This window comes from Phaenicophaeus curvirostris, chromosome 16 (genome assembly GCF_032191515.1).
Source record: "Phaenicophaeus curvirostris isolate KB17595 chromosome 16, BPBGC_Pcur_1.0, whole genome shotgun sequence".
Classification (NCBI taxonomy): Eukaryota; Metazoa; Chordata; class Aves; order Cuculiformes; family Cuculidae; genus Phaenicophaeus; species Phaenicophaeus curvirostris.
Window position 1 is genome coordinate 2965077 of NC_091407.1, and position 20009 is coordinate 2985085.

Below are 20009 nucleotides of genomic sequence, written 5' to 3' on the forward strand. Positions count from 1 at the left end.
CCCCATGAGGGGGGTGAGGCCCTGGCCCAGGTTAGCTGTGGCTGCCCCGTCCCTGGAGGTGCCCAAGGCCAGGTTGGGTGGGCCTGGGGCAGCCCGATCCCATGGGAGGTGCACCTGCCCAGGGCAGGGAGTGGAACTAGATGAACTTTAAGGTCCCTTCCAACCCAAACTATTCCATGATTCTATGAGTCTCGCTTCCTCCGCACCGCCCCCATCTCCTCCTGGCCGCGCTTGCTGTGGTTACGGTTGGGCTGCGGTTGCCATGGTTATGGGGCCTGGTGGCGGCGCGGAGCGCCAGGAACAGCAGCAGCCGCTCGGCGGTCCTGGGCCTTCACGCATGGACTCGGTGATCTAAGAGGTCTTTTCCAACCTATCGATTCTATGATTCGAGGAGCCTTAACTGGCGAAATAACATTATTTTTATAAGCCCTCACGGCATTAGGCTGCCCTAGGCCCATCCTGCCTGGCTTCGGGCACCTCCAGGGTTGGGACATACATAAATATAATTGTGAAGATCTCTGTGTAGCATAAGTCAGTCCATTGACAACTCTCTTATCGTGGTTTTGATGGACTTCTTGGAAGTAATTCACTGGCATCACTTCCCTGTTAGCCCTGCAGCCTGCCTACCACAGGCTTAAACTCCTTCCTCGAGGAATTGTTGTTACAGGAATAATTTAAATACGTGCGTGTATCGATTAGATGATCTCCAGAGGTCCCTTCCAAGCCCTACTGTTCTGTGACTCTATGTTCCTGTATAATAATTAAGGAAAATCTTATAATTGTTCCTGTAGTTAGCTGTTTGTTGTTTGGGGTCTTTTTTTTGTCAAATACCTTATAGGTGAAAAAGTCTTTACGTGAATTCCATTTCAGAAGGAAATACGTGTTGAGACAATTCAGTAGTTATGGTAAAGGATCGGAAGAAAAATCGTAAGAAGGCAGAAAAATCTTTACAGCCTCCTATTCCTGCACAAGTTCCTACACCCAAGAGTAGTTCAACAAAGCTGACAGATTTGCAGATTGTAGAGAATGGAGTAGAAGAAACACAGGCAAATCCAGTGACACCAGATAAAGAACCAGAGGAGGTGGAGGAACCTCCAGTCCAAGATGTTCCTGAATACCACCAGGGGCGTATTTTTGCTCTTATTGTAAGAAGGTATGCTTGTTACGAATACATCACTCAAGTAAAGAATTCTCATTTAAGTATCTGTGGCGTACCCAGTGTCATACAACCACAGTTTGACTCTTGATTTGAGGCTGTAAATTGTGTTATTCAGACTTAGTAGCTGTGACACCTTAAAAGGCTGATACATGTGGAATTCTGTAGGCTTCTTGTATCCTAGAGTGCTGCTGGTGCTTTCTGCCTGCCAAAAGCTTCACTCTTAGCTTGTTTGCCTACAGTGAAGTTTTGTCTAATATACAGATAGTGATGAGGAAGGCGTAGCTGTCATTTAGTGTTCGGTTGTTGCTGCCTTTTAATGCTTACAGCTCCTTATTGAATATCCTAAACTGAGGAAGCAGGTGAATGGCAGTGTTAACCAAATCCGTTCATAGCTCAAGGGGGCTGTATGCAACGTTTCGCATACTGACCAGGTTGCCTGGTTGTAAGCTAGTAAACGCTACCAATGAGATTTGTTTTCTTAATTGAAAGAAATACGGGTCTGAGGCACCAAAATGATTATGTGAAATATTACAAGGGAGGTGCAAAACGTGGGAAATTTTGTTGTGTCTCGGTTTTCTATACAAGATGCAACAGCTGGCCTGTGTAGACCATGGTGAATCAAAAGTAATTCATGTGTGTTGTGATTTAGGTCTACTAGCAGTGACTTGAAATCTTCATCTTTAGTTTGTTTTCCTTGTAGCTATGAAGGTGAAAAAGTCCATGGATTGTATGAGGGTGAAGGATTTGCATATTTTGAGGGGGGAAATACATATAAGGTGAGTGTATAAATTAAAAAAAAGAGTAGTAGTGTGGATCAAGTTCTTTCTTTAGAACAGACTGGCTGTTTCTTTTAATGTGGATGGAGGCTGAGCACTCAGAATGTGTAAGCATTGAAAGCTCTCTTGGTTTTTGGTATTGAAACTCTTTATTTGAAACTAGTAGTTGGAGGGGCATTAATATATCATTCTTTTGAAATCTTAGTCACCATAGGCTTCAGCTGTGTGACAAAATAATTTGCAAATGATGCTGTTCTCTTCATTTTGAAGGGCATGTTTTCTGAAGGGCTTATGCATGGACAGGGGACTTACACGTGGGCTGATGGAGTGAAGTATGAGGTAAAGTGCGATTTAGCTTATAACTGAGCACAATTGCAGCCAATTAGATGTGCAAATTCAAGGAAAGTAGATGAATTCTAGTAATTGATATGGTACGGGTGGCAAATGCAGAACTCTGACAGTGATTTCAATCACAAGCCTGACTTCTCCCAAGTAACAGGGGAACGGTGAGTTTTAGTTTTTTAAAATGTTGTAATTTAATCCTTTAGGGAACATTTGTTGAGAATATGCAGATGCTTTATGGCCGTTACACGTGGAATGATGGCAGCATTTATGAAGGATCAATCAAGGATGGTATTAGGCATGGATTTGGATTTTTCAGGAGTGGTACTCGTCCTGTTTCTTACATTGGCTATTGGTGTAAAGGCAAAAGGCATGGAAAGGTAAGTAAGAACACCAAATGACAGCATAGTGTAGGGTGACTGCCTTCTAGAACAGCAAGCATTCTTGTGCAAAGATTTTGCAAAATATCTTTTGTGCTGTTGTATGGTCTCTAGTCTTTGTAGAGGTTTGTTTTTCCTAAGAGTATTCTCCGAAGTTATGAATGTTAATTAAAACAATTGGGATGGGATATTTTTTGTAGTAGAAGGGATGAACGGTATCCTAAACCAGTTACTGGCCTATTATGTGGTCTATCCTTTATGCTGCTCCAAGCAGATGGTGACAAAATCAAAACCAACAACTGCATCAGTAGCCATATAACAATGACAGAACAATTAGCTTCCTAGTAATGACAAAGTGATCCCACCTCCCGAATGTGTGTATGATAATTACGATGAAGAGTGCCTTCTTTAGTGGAAGTGACGTCTAGTTCCAACTTTTTAAAGGCAAGTAGTGCTTTTATCTGCCTGCTTTATGTGTCCAGATTGAAACGCTCCTCTAGGCCTGACATTTTGAATGGTCAGCATGTGAGGAAATTAATTCTAATCATGTGGGTTGTTTTCTGTGTCACTAATGAGACACTAAAATCACAGGAGCTGCTGTGGTCTGTCCACCCATGCAGTGGTCTGTCCAGCTTGCTCTAGGAGGGAGACATGAGATAAAGACAGAACAATTAATGCTCTAGACCTACTGCTGGAAGTTGCATTTCGAGTGAGTCAGAAAGCTGGTCTGCCTCAGAGTGACTGCTGTGATTAAGTTGCCAAAGTTAGCTCTCTGAAAGTTTACCCAGTGGTATGAAAAACGTGGTAGACTTAGACATAACGTAATAGGATTCTTCTTTGAACATTTGGTGTTCTTTAAGGCGTTAACTAAATATTCATCAAAAGTGGTTGTTTATCTAATTTTATCACTTCAGTTTCTTTCATTGTGTTTCAAAGTGACTGTAAGTAAGAGTGTGATTGCATATGTCTTATGATTTGTTTGTGATGTTTTATTAATGTAGATTAGTATTTAGGTATTTAAATTGACTGTGCTGTTTGTTTCAGGGTACCGTTTATTATAATCAGGAATATACCTCTTGGTATTCAGGCGACTGGGTGAATAATGTCAGAGAAGGATGGGGAATAAGATGGTAAACATGATAACCCTTGTTTTTATTTTTGCTGGTTTTGATTTTACATATATTATCATACAGTTTCTTCTACCCTTTAAAATGTATACAAATGCTACCTTTCCATGGTAGTGTGCACTTTCTGCAGTGCAATAAATAGTTGTACAAAATTCTTTAAAATAATAAAATAGACCTTCTCTATAACTTATATTTTTATTTTGGTGTATTTCTACTGATCATTCCCATGAAAATATGTCTGAATACAAAATCCAAAATCAACATTTAAAACCAAATAAACTCAATTGATTTGAACAGATGGAGCTGTTTTCATGAATTATTTTGAATGAATTATTTGTGGAATTTGATAAAAGAATATTTTTATTAGCTATGTTTTGAAGACTCTTTGGAAAAAAAATAACCTGTTTATATTTTTACAGTGATTTGTAAGTTAAAAATAGGAGGTATAGAGTGGGTCCAATCAAATCTCTGTATCCATGAGCCAACTTTCAAATTAATGCTTACATGTAGCTTTAATAAATGCTGAATTTATTAGCAATGAGGTTTTGCATAAATATTGCTTTCATAAGATCCACTTCCAATTTAGTACAAATGAGTCATGAAGTTTTATTGTTTTCTTGCAGCTATGAGTCTGGAAACATCTATGAAGGTCAATGGGAGAAAAATGTACGTCATGGAAAAGGAAAAATGAGGTGGTTGACAACTAATCAAGAGTATATGGGACAGTGGGTGTATGGCATACAGGTATTAATTTCTTCCCCAGCAACCACTTTAGTTCAGCATCTGTCCATTACTCTAGTAAAACTAGACAGGGAGTTTTGTGCAATATCAAAGGAGCTTTCTGTGATTTTTGCCGGGTGAGATAGCGGAAGTATGCTGTTTATTGTAAGTTGATTCTCATGTTAGCAGTGTTCAGATTGTTAGAATGCTTTTGACTTAATCTTACAAAATCATAATTTAATTCTGTGATGGAAAATATAAACCTTTTCCATAAAAAAAGAGTTTTAAGAGGTAAATTTTTGTGACTATACTTAGCTTGAAGTATGAATTCAACAGTGAGTAGGTGTGGCGGTTACTTCTGTGTCACCTGTAAAACATTAGACCACACTTTTCCCTATTATAAAAGTTTTATGATGGAAGGAGAAGATTTCTGGCATTTTCTATTCCTTCCATTTATTATTCTCTTAGAGAAAAAAAAAAAAGTGAGCTACTTCCTCTGTCTTTTCACTTTGCTTAAGATTGTCAGAAAGTCCAGTTTTTGGAACATCGTTTCTCTCTGGCATGGTGTTTCTCACCTAGCTGTTCAGCATCGAAGCCAAAAGGATTCAGCGGGAAGGGTGTCTTTAGGAGTTCTGTTGGTAGAGCTTGCTCAAATATGTGTTGATTCCGTGTATCCTCTGAGTGCTTCTCCCATGCACTTTTGTAGAAGGTTTGTTTGAAGTATTTCAGTTATCAACTGGGTGCTGTTCATGAGAGATTTGCCAATCGTGACTCTCAAAGTTGCCTACACGGTTCTGCTTTTAAAAATCTGGACCTGTAGCAATAGTAGCTTTTTCTGTAAGCACATGTTATTTTTTTTCAGCATGGATATGGCACCCATGAATGGTTTTTGGAGAGAATGCCTGAATCTCAGTATCTTTTAAGGAATACCTACGCAGGTGAATTTGTAAATGGGGATCGACACGGCCGCGGGAAGTTCATATATGCCAATGGAGCAGTGTACGATGGTGAATGGGTTTGTAATAAGAAGCATGGCAAGGTGAGTCATGGCAAGCAGAGAGGCAAAACTATGGACAACACGGGAGGAGAGTTGTCTGCTCTCTGTAGTTGATCTCTAGGTTCCTGTATGGAAAACTACATTCAGTTTGCACTGTGGATGGAATCCCAATAAGGGGCAGATTCCACTGAAAGCAGTCGGAATCCTTCTAAGGGCCTTTCTGGGCCATGGATTTGTCTCTGTGGTTGAATGTGTTGTGTGTGTAAACAGACACGGTTTACTCTGAAGATTCTCGGTGCAATAGCTGTACCTTGATTTTTGCAGTATTTCACCCTTGTGCTGTGTGCTAATGGTTTTAAAGTTATCCTTGTGCAGAGATGTTCTCACATTAACAGACTGTTTTAAAAAAACTGTTAGCAAAGTGCTGTGTATACAAACTAAGGATTCAAACACATCTTTCTGTATAGGCAGGAAATGTTTGTTCTTCAAAATACATTTGAAAATCAAGCAGATAAATAGGCAATTCTTCATCTCAGCAGTGTACTTTAATAAACAGGTGACAAAGTGCTTTATAAAAGGGGGTAGAGAAAATATTTTTCTTTATATTATATATTACGTCGTAGCCAAGATTCTTAAAAGGAGACTTGATTGAGAGCATTAGTGTATTTTTTTTTTCTGATCTTCCATTTATATTTGTATTGCAATTAATCAAATTAATCTGTCTGTAGGGTAAGTTTGTCTTCCAGAATGGTCGTGTTTATGAAGGAGAGTTCATGGATGATCATATGGTAGAATATCCTGCTTTTCAGGTGGATGGAATGAATGCAGAAAAGCTGAATGCCAACTGCTCAAGAATTCATTTTGGCCCTGGTAAGCAGCTTGAGAAAGCAAATTTTACTTAGTTCACATTTTGTCGTTCCTTTTTACCATAACATGAAGCTGTTTGTGCTTTCTCAAGAGCTTGATTTATTTCTTCAAAGAACTTTGATAAAGATGGAAGCTATCTATTAAATAATTAATGACTTTTGCTCCCATACTTCTTGTTTCCTGTGCATGACCATCCGTGCTACATCTTGTAGTGCTTTTGGAACAGTGTTGCCTGGAAGCTTTAAGACTTACATAATATCTGCATTTCCTTTTGGCTAAGGGTTGGATTTGACAAAATTGCCCTTCAGTTGTTATGCTGTTGATTAGAAATTACTCTTCGCTATAAAGGAGTCTACTATTCTCAGTTTGAGGTCGAATCAGTAAGATCAAAGGGAATAGTATATGTTTCATTTTTCTTGTGTTTGTGTGTGTTTATATAAATGTATTTAACTTCATTTTAGTTTGTTCTAATTTATTTTATTTGCATGGTAGAAAACATTGAAATCTTTTATGGCTCAGAAAATACTTCTATTCTGGGATCAGATATTGAATTGGATATATCTTCACTGCTCAACTTGTTGCCAAGGGAAGAGAGACATGAAGAAGTGAAACAAGTAAGTGTCTAGTGTTTGATAATTTCTGGTTTTCCCCACACTGTGTTTCATACTATTTTATTTCTGGTTTACTTGTATTGAAGTAACTCTTAACATTAAAGAATTATTTGAAATTCTGAAGGTCATGGAAACAGAAATGCAAAAAAAATGAATACACAGTATTGCCTCTTCTTGAACTTCTACTAGAAGGCAATAAAAAAAAAGTTAATGTATCTGGAAGGGCTTTCAGTGACTGAGGTTTGTCTGCTGACAGCGACTAATTTATTTTTATCAGTCACCAAAAAATGTATGTTAAAACTACATTTGAGTAATGCTCTCATGAGCACTTAACCAGATATATGCTCTTTGAAGTTGTAAGATCAAAACATTGTATGCCAAGTTACAGGATCAATACAGGGTGGTTTCTGCTTGTCATGAGATGATGCTGAGAACATATCCTGCTTCATTTAGGTAGAATTTGCTGTGTTGAGGTACATTACAACGCTGAGAAGAGTTTACACCTTCTACAGCAGCTTAGGCTGCGATTATTATCTTGACAACATCTTCCTCATGACAAAGTTCCAGTTTTGGAGATTTCTGAAGGACTGCCAGTTTCATCACTCCAACACAACTCTTGCTGAAATGGATCGGCTCTTGAGTGGTTTGTATTCCTGTTGCTTGGGGTCTAGACTCTAGGAATTTTAATAGCAAGCTATGGAGAGTCAGAGTGGCAAGCTCCACTGATAGCTCAGTGCTGGTAGTACGGAGTACCTCTATGCCTGTGAGTTGTCAGTGGATGCATTAATGCTTCTGCAGGCACTTCAGGTCCTCTGTGGAGAAAATGCAAAATGAAAATACCAATTAAATTGTTCTAAAGAGCCATCTGTTAAAAAACTGTATTCATCCCAGTCTTGCCATTACTATTACATGTAGTTTTTAAAAGGTCTGAGAAAAAGAAGTAGAAGAAACAAATAAGTTTCTCTTTTTTTTTTAATTTTTTTTTTTTCCAGTGCTCTTAGCTTTGGTTTACGTATTGTATGGTTTGTTTTCTTCCTCAGACCATTTAATCAATCAGTTCCATTTAGACCTGCAGTGGGATCACTGCGTCCGTAATAGGTGAAAGATTTAACCCCAATGTTGTTTCCTCTTTCATTCCTATATGCTGAGTGGATGCATTTCTAGAAAGAGGGATTTGATAAGGTTCAGCTATAGGTGGGTGGTTCTCCCTTGACCTGCTTGTTTGGAAGTGATTCTGCGTCTGGTCTGACTCTTCCAGAAGTGTTGTTGCACTGTCATAGGTAGAGATGGAGAGGATAAGATAAACATTTTAATGTACCTGATAACAATAGATTTAATCTCTCAAATCTTTTAGGTGATAAAGCAGCACTTGAGGAGATACATTGTCCACATAAGACTTTATTGTTCCGAACTTTTTTATCTTACCTCGTTCATCTAGCGTTTCATATGTATCATGAAGGGCACAAGTAAGTTTCATCTTTTAGTGACGTTTATTTCTGTGTAATCAGTTTGAGTCCTCCCTGACGAGTATTTTTGTTTCAACTGTAGAGAGAAAGGTCCCTATCTGCAGAAGTGTTTCTTAGAAATGATGTCCAGGAATGTTATTCCTGCTGCCTGTCATGTCCAAGGTAAGTAATGGTATTTCTTCTGTGCTGTGCAGAATTAAACAATAGATCACATTTTTAGTGTAACTCTTTTTTTTTTTTTTCCCAATTAATCTGTAAAGGTATCATGTTTTCTGAAGAACAATGTGTGGCTTTTACTATGAGCTGCATCGACAGATGCTGGGAAATATATAGAGCTTTTCGTAGACCGAGTAGCAGACCTCCATTTGAACCCACAATGACAATGAGGCACTTCCTTTGGATGTTGGACGTAATAATCTTATTTATTTTTAATTAGTATGATTAGTTGCACTTTATTTGTTCATTTTAAAAATCTTTCCTGTTGTTTCTGCACAGTTGAAAAGGTAGAAGCAATGTTATTTGTACAAACTGTCTAACAAACATTGAAGGGACAGCTGTTCTACAGAAATAATTTATGTACTTCTGCAAGATTGCATTCTGATTCCTTACTTGATTATTTAAAATAATCATATCTTAGATAAATATGTTTTAAAGAAATATAAATACTTTTGCTGGCTTTTTTTCCCCTTGGTATAAATGCCTTACTGGTAGAACTCAAGGATTGGCAGCTTTTGAAATAACACAGTAAACCATTTTAATATTGTATTAATTTAATATACTGCAAGCTGAACATGAGATTCTTTAAATTCAGTTGACACAGGCTTTACAGGGAGTTAGATTAAGTCCATGTAGAAATGTCTTAAGTGCTGTTAATGTGTAACATTTACTTTTACCCAGGATTTTAAACTTCTCAGCAAGCAATTAACTGCTTCAAGACTTGTGGAAATACTTGTCAAAGATGGTCTCTTACTATATGACAGGAGTAGCATCAACCTGGAGCAGGAGGTGTGTATGGAGGAAAACATATCATAGTTCATTGCTACAGGAGCAATTAAAATTACTTAAAAAAAATACTGCAAATACCATCCTACCTGCTAGAACAAGAGGAAAAAGAATTAATTTATTCCCGAAAATAAGAGAATGCAAACTTAAAACTCACCCTCACTTGGTGAGGGGCTATTATGAATGACATGATTGAATTTATTGTTTTAAACAGTATCTAACAAACTGAACACACGCTGTAAATCTTACTGAGATTTGTTATACATTCATTCTTGGGGTTTCTGGAAGCGTCATATGCAATTAAATGTTTTGGGTAATAGAAATAGTTGTGTGTTACTTGTTAGAGAAATTTCTCATAACTCCAGAAACGGCCAAGATCTATGCAGTATATTATTTCAATATGACTTATATAAGATGTGGCACAGTATATTGCCTCCTGGATTTTTTGAGCTTCGTCTGTTTTCAGTTTTTATTCAGAAGAGGGCTGTTTGAGTAGATAAATGAGGCCAGCAACGCTTCACAACCACCTTTGAGTTCTTTGCTTGCTGGGGTACATATGCCCATTAATGAAGGGATTTGTCAAAAATGAAAACTAATCACTGTGTTTGTTTTACTCTAGTTGGTTTTTCTTGAATTTGTCGAAGCTCTTCTTGATTGTGCATTGGTGTGTGTTACCAGTGATATGATTAAGGAGCAAGTAGATCGTGAGAATCAGAAAAGAGGTAGTGTCAGAATCGAGGGTCTCTCTGAGGGAACCACCAATGTGTCTCTGTACCCAGAAAATTCTCTGTCACAGGTAAAGTTGATGTAGACCTGTTACTTATTATTATATGTCCATGTAGAGGGCAAAGTCAGGCCCTGTGAATGTTTTGTTTACTGAAACTAGAAACCAATTTCCTTTTTGCATAAATAGTCATTTGATTGGGTTCTTCTGCTTTTTCTGTTTGTTGCTACCTTGGATTGTAACATCAGCATAGACAGTTTTAACGCACTGGCACATTTTCTTGGCTAACTATTAATACTCATACAGGTATTGCAAGTCTTACCGTGTTTGAGGGGGGATTCACTAATTGGCTGACTGGTGGAAGATGTGTCTCTTCTTATTTAAGCTGAATGTCTAAAATTGCCCTGTAAAAATGGCATCACAACTGTTGTATGTAGAAAAATTTGCTGTTTCCCAGCAGTTAAGCTGTATTATCTTTTTTGGTAAACTTTTGAATGGCTTGCAGCCACTGAGACCTTGTGAAGACGAAGGACGTCCCCTTCAAGAATTTCTGCCACGTGAGTACTGAAGTTCCTATAAACATCTATCAGCAGTGGTGCTAGAGGAGATTCACTCTTTCTACAGCTTTAAAAGTGATTGAAATGTAGCTGATCATTGAAAGAGCTGGATATATTGCAATTACAGAGGGTAGCTGCATTCAGCTTGCAATTTGAGTCTCTGAAATTTTGTGGTTTTTTCATCAGAAGTTATCACATTTTCCTTAAAAATAACTTAAAGGCTTTGTAAAAATAAATTCTTCCTGTTCTGTCCTCATACTCAGTTGAGCATGGAAACAGGAGATGTAACTCGGCACTGTGGCTTCATTATAAACAAACATATCATCCGTACACAATTATTTCAACCACGGGTCTAACTGGAAGGTCTGATGACAGTTTATATTTGTGCTGAAGATCAAACTTGATATTTAATGCACAGAATTACAAACCAAGTAATTTTAATTTTCTTTCTTTGTGATATCAGATACCATCCCATCTTATCACCCAAGTCATGGGGACACCAAAGATCATCCAAATTCATCATTCAGCTTGGATGCAGAAAAAGAAGAAGATTTCTGTCCAGCAAAGGAATTGACAGGTAGAGCAGTTCCACTGTTTCTAGGCTAACACAAAAAAATCCCTCGTAGCTCTCAAATTGTGAATGTTTAATAGTATATACAGATTTCAGCTTGTCACAAGAGGGCAGTAAATGTACATCAATTCTGGAGGACGATTTTTAAAGCAAATTTTTTAAATATTTTTTTTTTCAAAAAAGAAATTTAATTGTTATATGATAAACTTAAGTTCTGACATAAGTAGTTTCCCCAATTTTAAAATACCACACTTTATTCGTAGAGCATCTATGGGCTGTAATTTGTATTTACTCTGAGAAGATCAATCTGCAAGCCTGCCCTTTTTTAATCCCTTGGACAAATAAAAAATTACTGCTATTTCTTGTTTCTTTTACTTAATATAAGAATTATTATTAGCGATACGCCACAACTACCTGTGATAAGATGTCTGTGACATCTGTGACAGGCCAGCATTCATGCAGAAGAGAAACCAGTAAGAGTGTTTTCGTGTGTTGAGGATAGTAACCTTTTAATACCATCTCCCTTCTGGCTGATTAGCAGAGCCCATCGAACAAGAAGTGAAGTTTCTCATAGTTCTAATCTTCTGTACCACGCAGAAGCCAGACTTTCCTGCTGCATAGTATCGGATTGGAAATCTTGCAGTCAAAACACATTTGAAAGAGAAGTGCCCTGCTAAACAAACATGCTTAATTTACTTGTTGCAGATGAGCCAGAAGCAGCCAAAACTGAACACAATGAGGAATTTAGTCTGCAGCTGTGTAAAGTGCAAGTCTTTCTCGCAACTAAGCTCTTTCCTGCCTACCAGCGTGAAAAAGTGCTGAGGGAAAAAATAAAAGAAAATCGAATACGGGATGCTGAATTGGCTGCGCTGAGAAAGATCAAGGATGAGGAGCTGGCAAAGTGAGTGATGTATCTTATGCTGAATTACTGTTCTGCTAACAAAATTATTGAAAATGAGAAGGGTGATTTAATAAAGTAGTATAGCACACTCTGACTGGGAAAACAAACTCGCACAGGTGTAACAGCAGCATATAGAATGTAACTTGTGACTTTGTTACTCTCAGAAGCAACAAATACAGGCTGCTTTCACATTACAGAACTCTTAACTCTGGTATTTCCTGGCACTTGAGCCCTGGTCGGTGTAAACGCACTTGAGGCATATTTTTGGAGTAACTAGACTATTTTCTGCTTCTCTACACTATGACAGTTTATACTGCTCACTGTGAATAGAGCAAGAATGGCTTGGCCTGTATAAATCTGTCTTCCCCCCAGTCCTTACCATACACTAAATTTAAATTTTGTTTACTCAAGGCTTTTTGCTGAAAAAGCAGAAGAGGCAAAAAGGCGAGAAGCAAAAAAACTACTTGAGGCCGAGAGTGCAGCTGTTACGGAGTTACAAAAGCCTGTCCCAGCGTCAGCTGTCCCCTCGAAGGAACGGGCACGCAGTGTAGCACCCAAGGTGCCTGGTGGCAAAAGGAAAAAGAAGAAATAAATCTTCTGCTAAGAACTACTGAAGCTTCAAGTAAGTATGTATGCTTTGAATGAGAAAGAAACCAGTAACAAAAGACCCACAGTTGCAGTAAGCTCTAAAATACAAATACGATAAAACAGAAGCACAAGACTTGCTGGTTTCAGAGGGTCTTGGGAAAGAGAATAGAGTAAATTACTCTGAGTGTAATCCTTTAAATAAAGGTAGAACAGAAGTTAGTATTTAACTTGTACCTAAAAACTCCCTCAATGTTGATACAAGAACTGCTATCTTGTAATGACTGTATGTCCCACTGAGATGGCTTCTGCTTAAGATGTGCTTTATTTGACTGAAATACGGCATAAAACCAAGTACATAAGAATTTGACAATGAATGTGAATGAGACGGAAGCAGAAGCTGCAAAGAACAGGTCAGCTTAGAAAGTTATTTGTTCAGGGGTCTTCTGTAACCAGTCTAGTTTCAGTGTAGAAAAGCAGCGGTCACACGATGCAAATGAACACAGGAAAACCAAAAGATGCCCTTAAAAGTGTAACAATTATTAGTTTTATTTTCCAGTAAAATATTCACATAATGGTATCGGAATGGAATGGTACAGATGAATTCAGACTGTTTAATTAGTTTGCACATAAACATTTTTAAAATCTAAAAATTTTATGGTCAGCGTTTACAGATTTTAGTAGAAATCTTGATTCTTACAAAGCAAGTATTGCTTTACTATTGTCATTATTCCAGTCAATAATATGACTAATAACTTCTCATGTTCAACAAGTGTCTGACATTGACATCTTCAATAAATCAGCCCTTTGCAGATCAATCCAAGAAGAAAATATTATTAAACTGTGTTGCACAAAGTTTCTTCACCTCCTCTGTAAAAAAAAAAGTAAAAATAAGATTTCAGTATGATAATGCACAAGAATGTAATTATAGTCAAGCAGAAAACACCCCTAGGAGTTCCTAGTGTAGAAATACACTTAATTTTATTCTGTCTTCTGTAAGAGAAAGTTATGTCTGACATTTCACACTGTCAGAAAGATGAGTTGCATTCTAAGTGACTAACGTGTAAATGATGGTTTGAGTTTGCTGCTGGACCATTCATCTCATCAAACTTCTACCCTGCAACAGCAGAAGACAGCTTCAACACAAGGAAATACAGTGTAACCCTTTTTCAGGGGAAGGAGATAGGGTAGTCTGTTACAATACATCAAGTTTGGAAAACTTTTCCTTTGTGCTGCTTGGCAGGCAACACTTTGAGGGAGCTGTACTTTCTCAGTCTGTCAGGCACAGAAACACTCATCTACTGTTACTGTACGGCAGGTTTGATCCTGCAAGACAAATACCATGATTTGTAAAAGTCATGCAACTCATTCCTCTCTTTAAAATGTAGGGTGCTAGGCTTTGGTCTTAGTGAAATATTCTTTCCCATTATCCAAGTGAGCACATTGCATCCTATTAAAACAGACAGCCCTAAAATTGCTGCAAGTAAGACTTAAACTGCCATTCTTCTTGAAGTCTATTTAAAAGCTTACTATGTATTAATGTTAACTTGCACTCAGTCACAGTAAATCATTCTCAAAACAGCATTAGAAACAGGACAACAATGGAATGAGGATCACTGACAGGACAGATAAAAATGAAACCTAACTCAGATGTAACCATGTTCATCTTTCACTTCATTAATTACTCCAAAAATGAGCTCACAGAGCTGTCCTCTATTATTTGAAGGAGAAAGAATGACTGGTTAATAATTCAGAATGTCTGCTGAATATTTATGCTGTTCTTTCACAGCTGGTAGAAGAGAGATCCAAACCTGACACGAACTCACTTTCATTGATCAATCTCTCCCTAGGTTTCTTGCGAGATGGATTTTATTACTTCTCCAGATACATACATTTTAGCAGTAACTGTATTTAAAGGTAATAAAAACAATCCTTACCATTAACTTCAATTAGATTGGCATTTTTTTGATTCAAAATAACATACAGTTCTCGCTGGTCAGACTTTTTCCCAACTACCCAGTAATCACTCATTGCCTTCACAATAATTTCCTCATCTTCATCGACTCTGAAAGAAGTTTTGGAAAGTAAAGAAGGTGGCAGCAAATTAATCTTTGGCAACTTTATTTGTAATCATGAGAACAGCAATGTTAAGGACACACTTCATACTATGATTTACTCCACAGTGACCAAGTAATGGAAGCTGGAGATGGTGATACTAAGCTTTCACATCTTTCATTGTTAAATGAATTGTTAAACCTAAAATTAAACCATGCTCAACTAGAAAGATTACATAAAGCTGTTGTGTACTTCACAGTATGATGAAACATTTATAGAAAAATGAAAACAAATACATGAAAGCTTCACTCATTTGAAAAGATCTACTTGACAGGAGTTACAGGCTATTTAATAGTTAAGCATTACCTGGAGAAGTCACTGTTGATGTCACCGAGAATCTTCATGAGGTCAGGGTGAACAGATGCAAGTGATACACTAGGTGTTTTCCTCATGTGAATGGTACTTTTCTCTGCCAGGTTCATGTGATTGAAATAGATAAACTTAAACTGAGGCTCCTTCTCAGCCCTAGGAAGAGTTAAAAAAAAAAAAAGTGACTTGTGAATACTGACACCTTCTGTAAACACAGGCTTCACAGAGAAGAGGTAAACCTGGCAGCACAAAGCTTACTCAGATATCCCAAATTTACCTTCCCATTGAAGAGACCAAGTATATTAAGACTTGTGGCATGATCAAACTTCATTTTAATACTTTGGGGGGAAAAAAAAGCCTGCAAACCTGACCACCTTCTCCCCTGCTGCTGCTCAGGCTGCCTGGACACAGGTGCAGGGGAGTCTAAAGGCATTGTCCCACTTCCCAGTAGTAGTCTGGGTCTTTGATTAAGAAGTAATCTTCTACTCACATCTCTGCTATTTTTTGCAATGAAAAGAACTCTTTCCCCCATCATTTGTGTGGGCCAAGCCAGACTATTTTCAAACTCCCACCTTGACAGCCTTCGTGTTTCCTCTTTGATTAAGGGAATATGAAATCTGCCACTTAGAACTGTAGTTTTGGTAGAAGTCGCAACAAATTCAGACTGGCAAAACCCAGCGATACCAGTTGGTACTTCAGGTGATACATTATTTAGAATGAAGGAGATGCTGTGATGACACCACTCACCTTAGCAAACCAACGATACCCTCGCTCTCTGTTACCCAGATGCATCAGTGTCAAGAAACTGTATCATGTTTTCAGGACACCACAGCATTAAACTTTAAAAGAGTTAAAGCTGCCAAAGCCAGTCCCAGATGACATTAAAAACCCCACAAGTTTAATGATTTAGTAGATTGGCACATTATCAAGTGCATCCTATTCTATACCCTGCGATTTTGCTGATTCAGCATGCTACCACTAAATAAGTTCAGTCACACACCTAATCTTTGGTTTAAATCCTCTTTTGTTGTCATAGGCGATGCTGTTCTCCCTTCCTCAACTAACAGATCTGTCCAAAAGTAAATAAAATTTTATGGAAAGTCAGCTATAGTTCTAAGTGAAATACATTTTCTAAATCATTAACATCTCTTTCATTTGACTTTTTTTTTTTTCCCCTCCTTAAGTAGACACCTTAATCCTGCAAAACCGAAAAAATAAAGACAGTGTTTTCCTCACCTACTGTACACAGCAACACTTCAAGAAGGAGTAATTCTGGAAAAAAGTACTCAACTGTAAAGCTTGCATTGTAACCAAGTAATCCACTTACTTAAATGCCCATTTCAAACCATTAAACAGAAGTTGGTTTAGGATTTAGACCTTCATTTTCCTTTTGGATTTGTAATAGGGTTAAGAGTTACGTATGCTCCATCCAAGCTGTAAGTACTCGTGTCTAAGGCAACGCTCAGACACAGCTGTTGGTGTCAGCGCCCTACTTGATGTGATAAATACAGTTCTTTTTTAACATTACACAAACCAGCAGCCTGGGAAAGCAGAATTCAAACGCCCTCAGTACAAAGAAGGATGTGGGCACAAAGACTGATATTGTTTAATTACTTTTTTAAAACCACAAGTGTTCTACTAGCTCAAGGGCTATTTGTGAACATGATGAGGTTCTGTTTTTGTTAAGACAAATTGGAAAGTATAAACTCAAGTTAAGATTTTTCAGGAACTGCTACTTCTCTACTTCAACATGGGGAAAATGACAGAACACTACCACTTCAGTTGGCATTTCTTCCATCTTGTATATACTTCTGCAAGCACAGTAACCTGTAGAACTAATCTCTGGTCAGCTAGTTTCAGTTCGTGTCCAAAAGAAGCAAAACCTAGATGTTCAGCCTTATGTATCTGAAAAATCTGCTGACACCTGGGGGATAACGAGGCAGAATCTCAATTGATAATAGCGAAATTTATCTTAATATTTACATGGATTTTTTTCTGCAACAGTTATGCACACAGAGGAAAAAGGCTTCAGCTGCCACGCAATAAACATTTGTTCCTAAATTAATAACAACTGTTTCAGGGAGACCTAAATATGCAGAAGGCCCTTTATAAATGCTTAAGGTGCAGAAAAGTAGATAAACATCGTTTAATGAATGCTTTCAACATTTGGGCTCATGTTACCATTATTTAAGCAGTTCATTAAACCTGCTTAACCAACTAATGAGGGACAGCAACAGGAGCAGAAATGTGGTACAAACCCCGATATTCTCTTGTTGATGTTGTATTGTTCACATATGTCTGACGCTAACACGGTGAGTTGAGGCCCAACAATACTGTCCAGCTTACGGCAAAACTCCAGCGTAGGTGGAATTGAAGCTAGGTGGCAGGTAAAGAAAAAGAAAACTAAGATTCTCTTCCCACAGTTGAAAGTACAGGTTTTGTAGTTGTTTTCTTTAAAGATCAGTGAGAGTCCCGAGACAAATTTCCATCTTAATTATAACCTTACAAATAATTTCAAAAGTGCATGGCTAACTGAAGCAATATTTAGTTATTTTATTTTGTAAATTGAGTCACTTCTACCACTGCAGCAAAAAAAAATCAAAAGACAAATGAAAGCAGACATGAAGAACAGACTGAAATAAAAAAAAATAACTTGAATATTTTTCAAGAGTAAAGCAACTTGCATGTAACAGTATTTTGTACTATGTCTTGGCAAATCAGTGATGCTCATAGGTACTTACCATCAATCATAAAGCAGACAGCTGCACTCATGGCCTGGAACAAAAAAGTTAAAGCAAAAATCCATTTACAACAGGTTACCTCAACTAACTCAAATAAATGACAATACTTCAGTGAGGTCACACACAGGTAAAGCAGTTAAGATAAAAAAACTAGCTGAAAGGTGACACTGTGCAAGCCTGTACAACACAGGATGATTTTAAAATTCAACCCAGTTAACAGTTTTTAAATTGTAAAATTTGGTAAATACACATATTATGCAAAGATCTATGTCTGCAAGAAACTTGCATTTCATTTTTAAAAAATATGGGGTTTTATTTATTGATGAATGCTTCATAAACCCAGGTATGAAACCACTTAAAGGAACTGGAGGTTGGCATTTTGTTTTAATAACACAACTGTTTAGGGGAGGGTACGGGGAAATTTTAAATCTTGTTCCTAGAAACACTGAAGATTTTTCTTTTCTTTAACCTGGTCTTATGGATTGTATAGGTTGATGCATTGATAAGTACTTCACATTATCATCATCTTCACTGCTTACAGATTGCTCATTTTGTGGAATAATTGCAGAGAAAAAAATTTAATACCTTATAAACAATTAAATGAAGTTCTTCATATGTGTCATCAGTGTTAACAAATATTTTGGGGAAACGGCATTTTGCTTCCGGATCATTAAGATTTAAAGGTCCAGTAAGAAACCTAGAAAATAATTCAATAGGTCAGACGCGATGAATTCTTGTATTTGTTTTTCGTAGTTAACAGATGTTTTTGAAACTACCAATTGCTTGCAAGTATGAATATATTTGAATACAATGAGTTTTCAGACATCCAGACAGGCATAGAGCCCTTTATATATTATCTCAGCATTCTTACATTTTCAAAGTGCTAGTTGCATCTATGTTCAAACGAGCATCAAAAAGCCAGAGAAAATAAGGAAATAAACCGCACATATCATCAAAGAAACACCCCCACCACTCTTCCTTTACTTTCCAGCAGTACATTCAAACTGTTTTTATGTAGAAAGTGGTGCAATAGAGGCACCTGAACTTGAGGGGCTGGAAGGAGGGCCAGTGATTTGATCCCAAAAGAACACAATAAATCACGCAAGATGAATTATTGTGATTAAAGAAAAATAATATGCAGTAATGTCAATGAAGCCTTTTATTGGTTTTTTTTTTTCCAGAGGTCAAGTTTTACACTGCATCAACTACTTTGTGACCCCCTGGAATAAACTGTGTGTGGAATCTGTACTCAGTAGATACGTACTCCTCCCAAACATTTGCCCTTGAATGAAGAAGCAGTAGATGGTGACAGTAAATAAGAGCTACCTTCCATAGTGTTGCAAATTTCCTGGCATTTCAGCACGTATTGGAGAATCTCTTCCTGCTAACTGAAGCAAAAAGAACACACAGGAAAAAAAAAGCAATAGCTTGGAGGTATTTTCTGTTATTTTTTGTAGACTGTTTAAATCAGAACAAAGCAAACCATTTGCAGAAATTACCATTCATGAATATATATATACTCTGTGTAACACAAAGGAGGTAATACTAATACGTAAGAGATGCTGACAGAACATGGCATTCTGATTTTGCATTTATTAATTTTAAAACTTGGCTTATGGAGCTTTTTGATGGAGGGAGGGATAACTACCTCCTTGTGGTCTGCTGGTGCTCCATGCTGCATTTAACCACTGAGGTGACACAATTGCAATTAGATGATCGTTAAGGTCCCTTCCAACTCGAACCATTCTATGTTTCAATGATTTGCAGGACTGAGCAGTCATCAGGTATCAACCTTCAGTAAACTCCCTATCACCATCCCATATTCAAATTCTCAGCACAGTTCATGTTGTAAGTGTTAGGTGCAAGTACTACTGAGTTTAGTCACGTGCCCCCAAAGCAATAAATCTCAGAATTCCTGAACTAAAATTTAAGAGTGAGGGGAAGATAAATACTTCTTTTGGGCATTTTAGCCCTTAGTGTTCTCAGATACACAGAATGAAAAGAAGGCAAAAAACCAACCACACACAAAATCCCAAACCAGCAACCTGCATCACACACC

The 20009-nt window shown here is 37.5% G+C and overlaps 2 protein-coding genes across 3 annotated transcripts in view; one reads left to right on the forward strand and one right to left on the reverse strand.

The window, feature by feature from the left end:
- CCZ1 (CCZ1 homolog, vacuolar protein trafficking and biogenesis associated) overlaps positions 1-20009 on the reverse strand; it is a 189154-nt gene that overhangs the window by 163484 nt on the left and 5661 nt on the right. Inside the window, exons 9-15 of one of the 2 annotated variants that reach the window (XM_069869854.1) lie at positions 19277-19338; positions 18536-18647; positions 17951-17984; positions 17468-17585; positions 15207-15365; positions 14723-14850; positions 13310-13655 (exon numbers count right to left, since the gene is read on the reverse strand). In XM_069869854.1, coding sequence (XP_069725955.1) covers positions 13600-13655; positions 14723-14850; positions 15207-15365; positions 17468-17585; positions 17951-17984; positions 18536-18647; positions 19277-19338 — 669 coding nt within the window. In that variant the 3' untranslated portion in view covers positions 13310-13599. Of the gene's footprint in view, positions 1-13309; positions 13656-14722; positions 14851-15172; positions 15366-17467; positions 17586-17950; positions 17985-18535; positions 18648-19276; positions 19339-20009 lie in introns of those variants that run through there. The other variant, XM_069869855.1, reaches the window with a different exon arrangement.
- Positions 336-19955, forward strand: LOC138727433 (radial spoke head 10 homolog B2-like). The gene is made up of 21 exons (XM_069869847.1): positions 336-358; positions 871-1153; positions 1860-1935; positions 2206-2274; positions 2484-2657; positions 3702-3787; positions 4408-4528; positions 5367-5543; positions 6230-6371; positions 6861-6982; positions 7433-7622; positions 8334-8445; positions 8528-8607; positions 8706-8854; positions 9343-9450; positions 10067-10243; positions 10677-10728; positions 11192-11305; positions 12005-12200; positions 12612-12822; positions 19132-19955. The coding sequence occupies exons 2-20, from the start codon at positions 903-905 to the stop codon at positions 12790-12792; spliced, it is 2577 nt and encodes an 858-aa protein (XP_069725948.1). The 5' UTR covers positions 336-358; positions 871-902; the 3' UTR covers positions 12793-12822; positions 19132-19955.

Coding starts and splice junctions, on each gene's coding strand:
- LOC138727433 (XM_069869847.1), top strand. CDS start 903: ATGGTAAAGGATCGGAAGAAAAATCGTAAGAAGGCAGAAAAATCTTTA. Junction 3,788..4,407: donor GAAGGATGGGGAATAAGATG/GTAAACATGATA, acceptor GTTTTCTTGCAG/CTATGAGTCTGGAAACATCT. Junction 8,608..8,705: donor TGCTGCCTGTCATGTCCAAG/GTAAGTAATGGT, acceptor TAATCTGTAAAG/GTATCATGTTTTCTGAAGAA.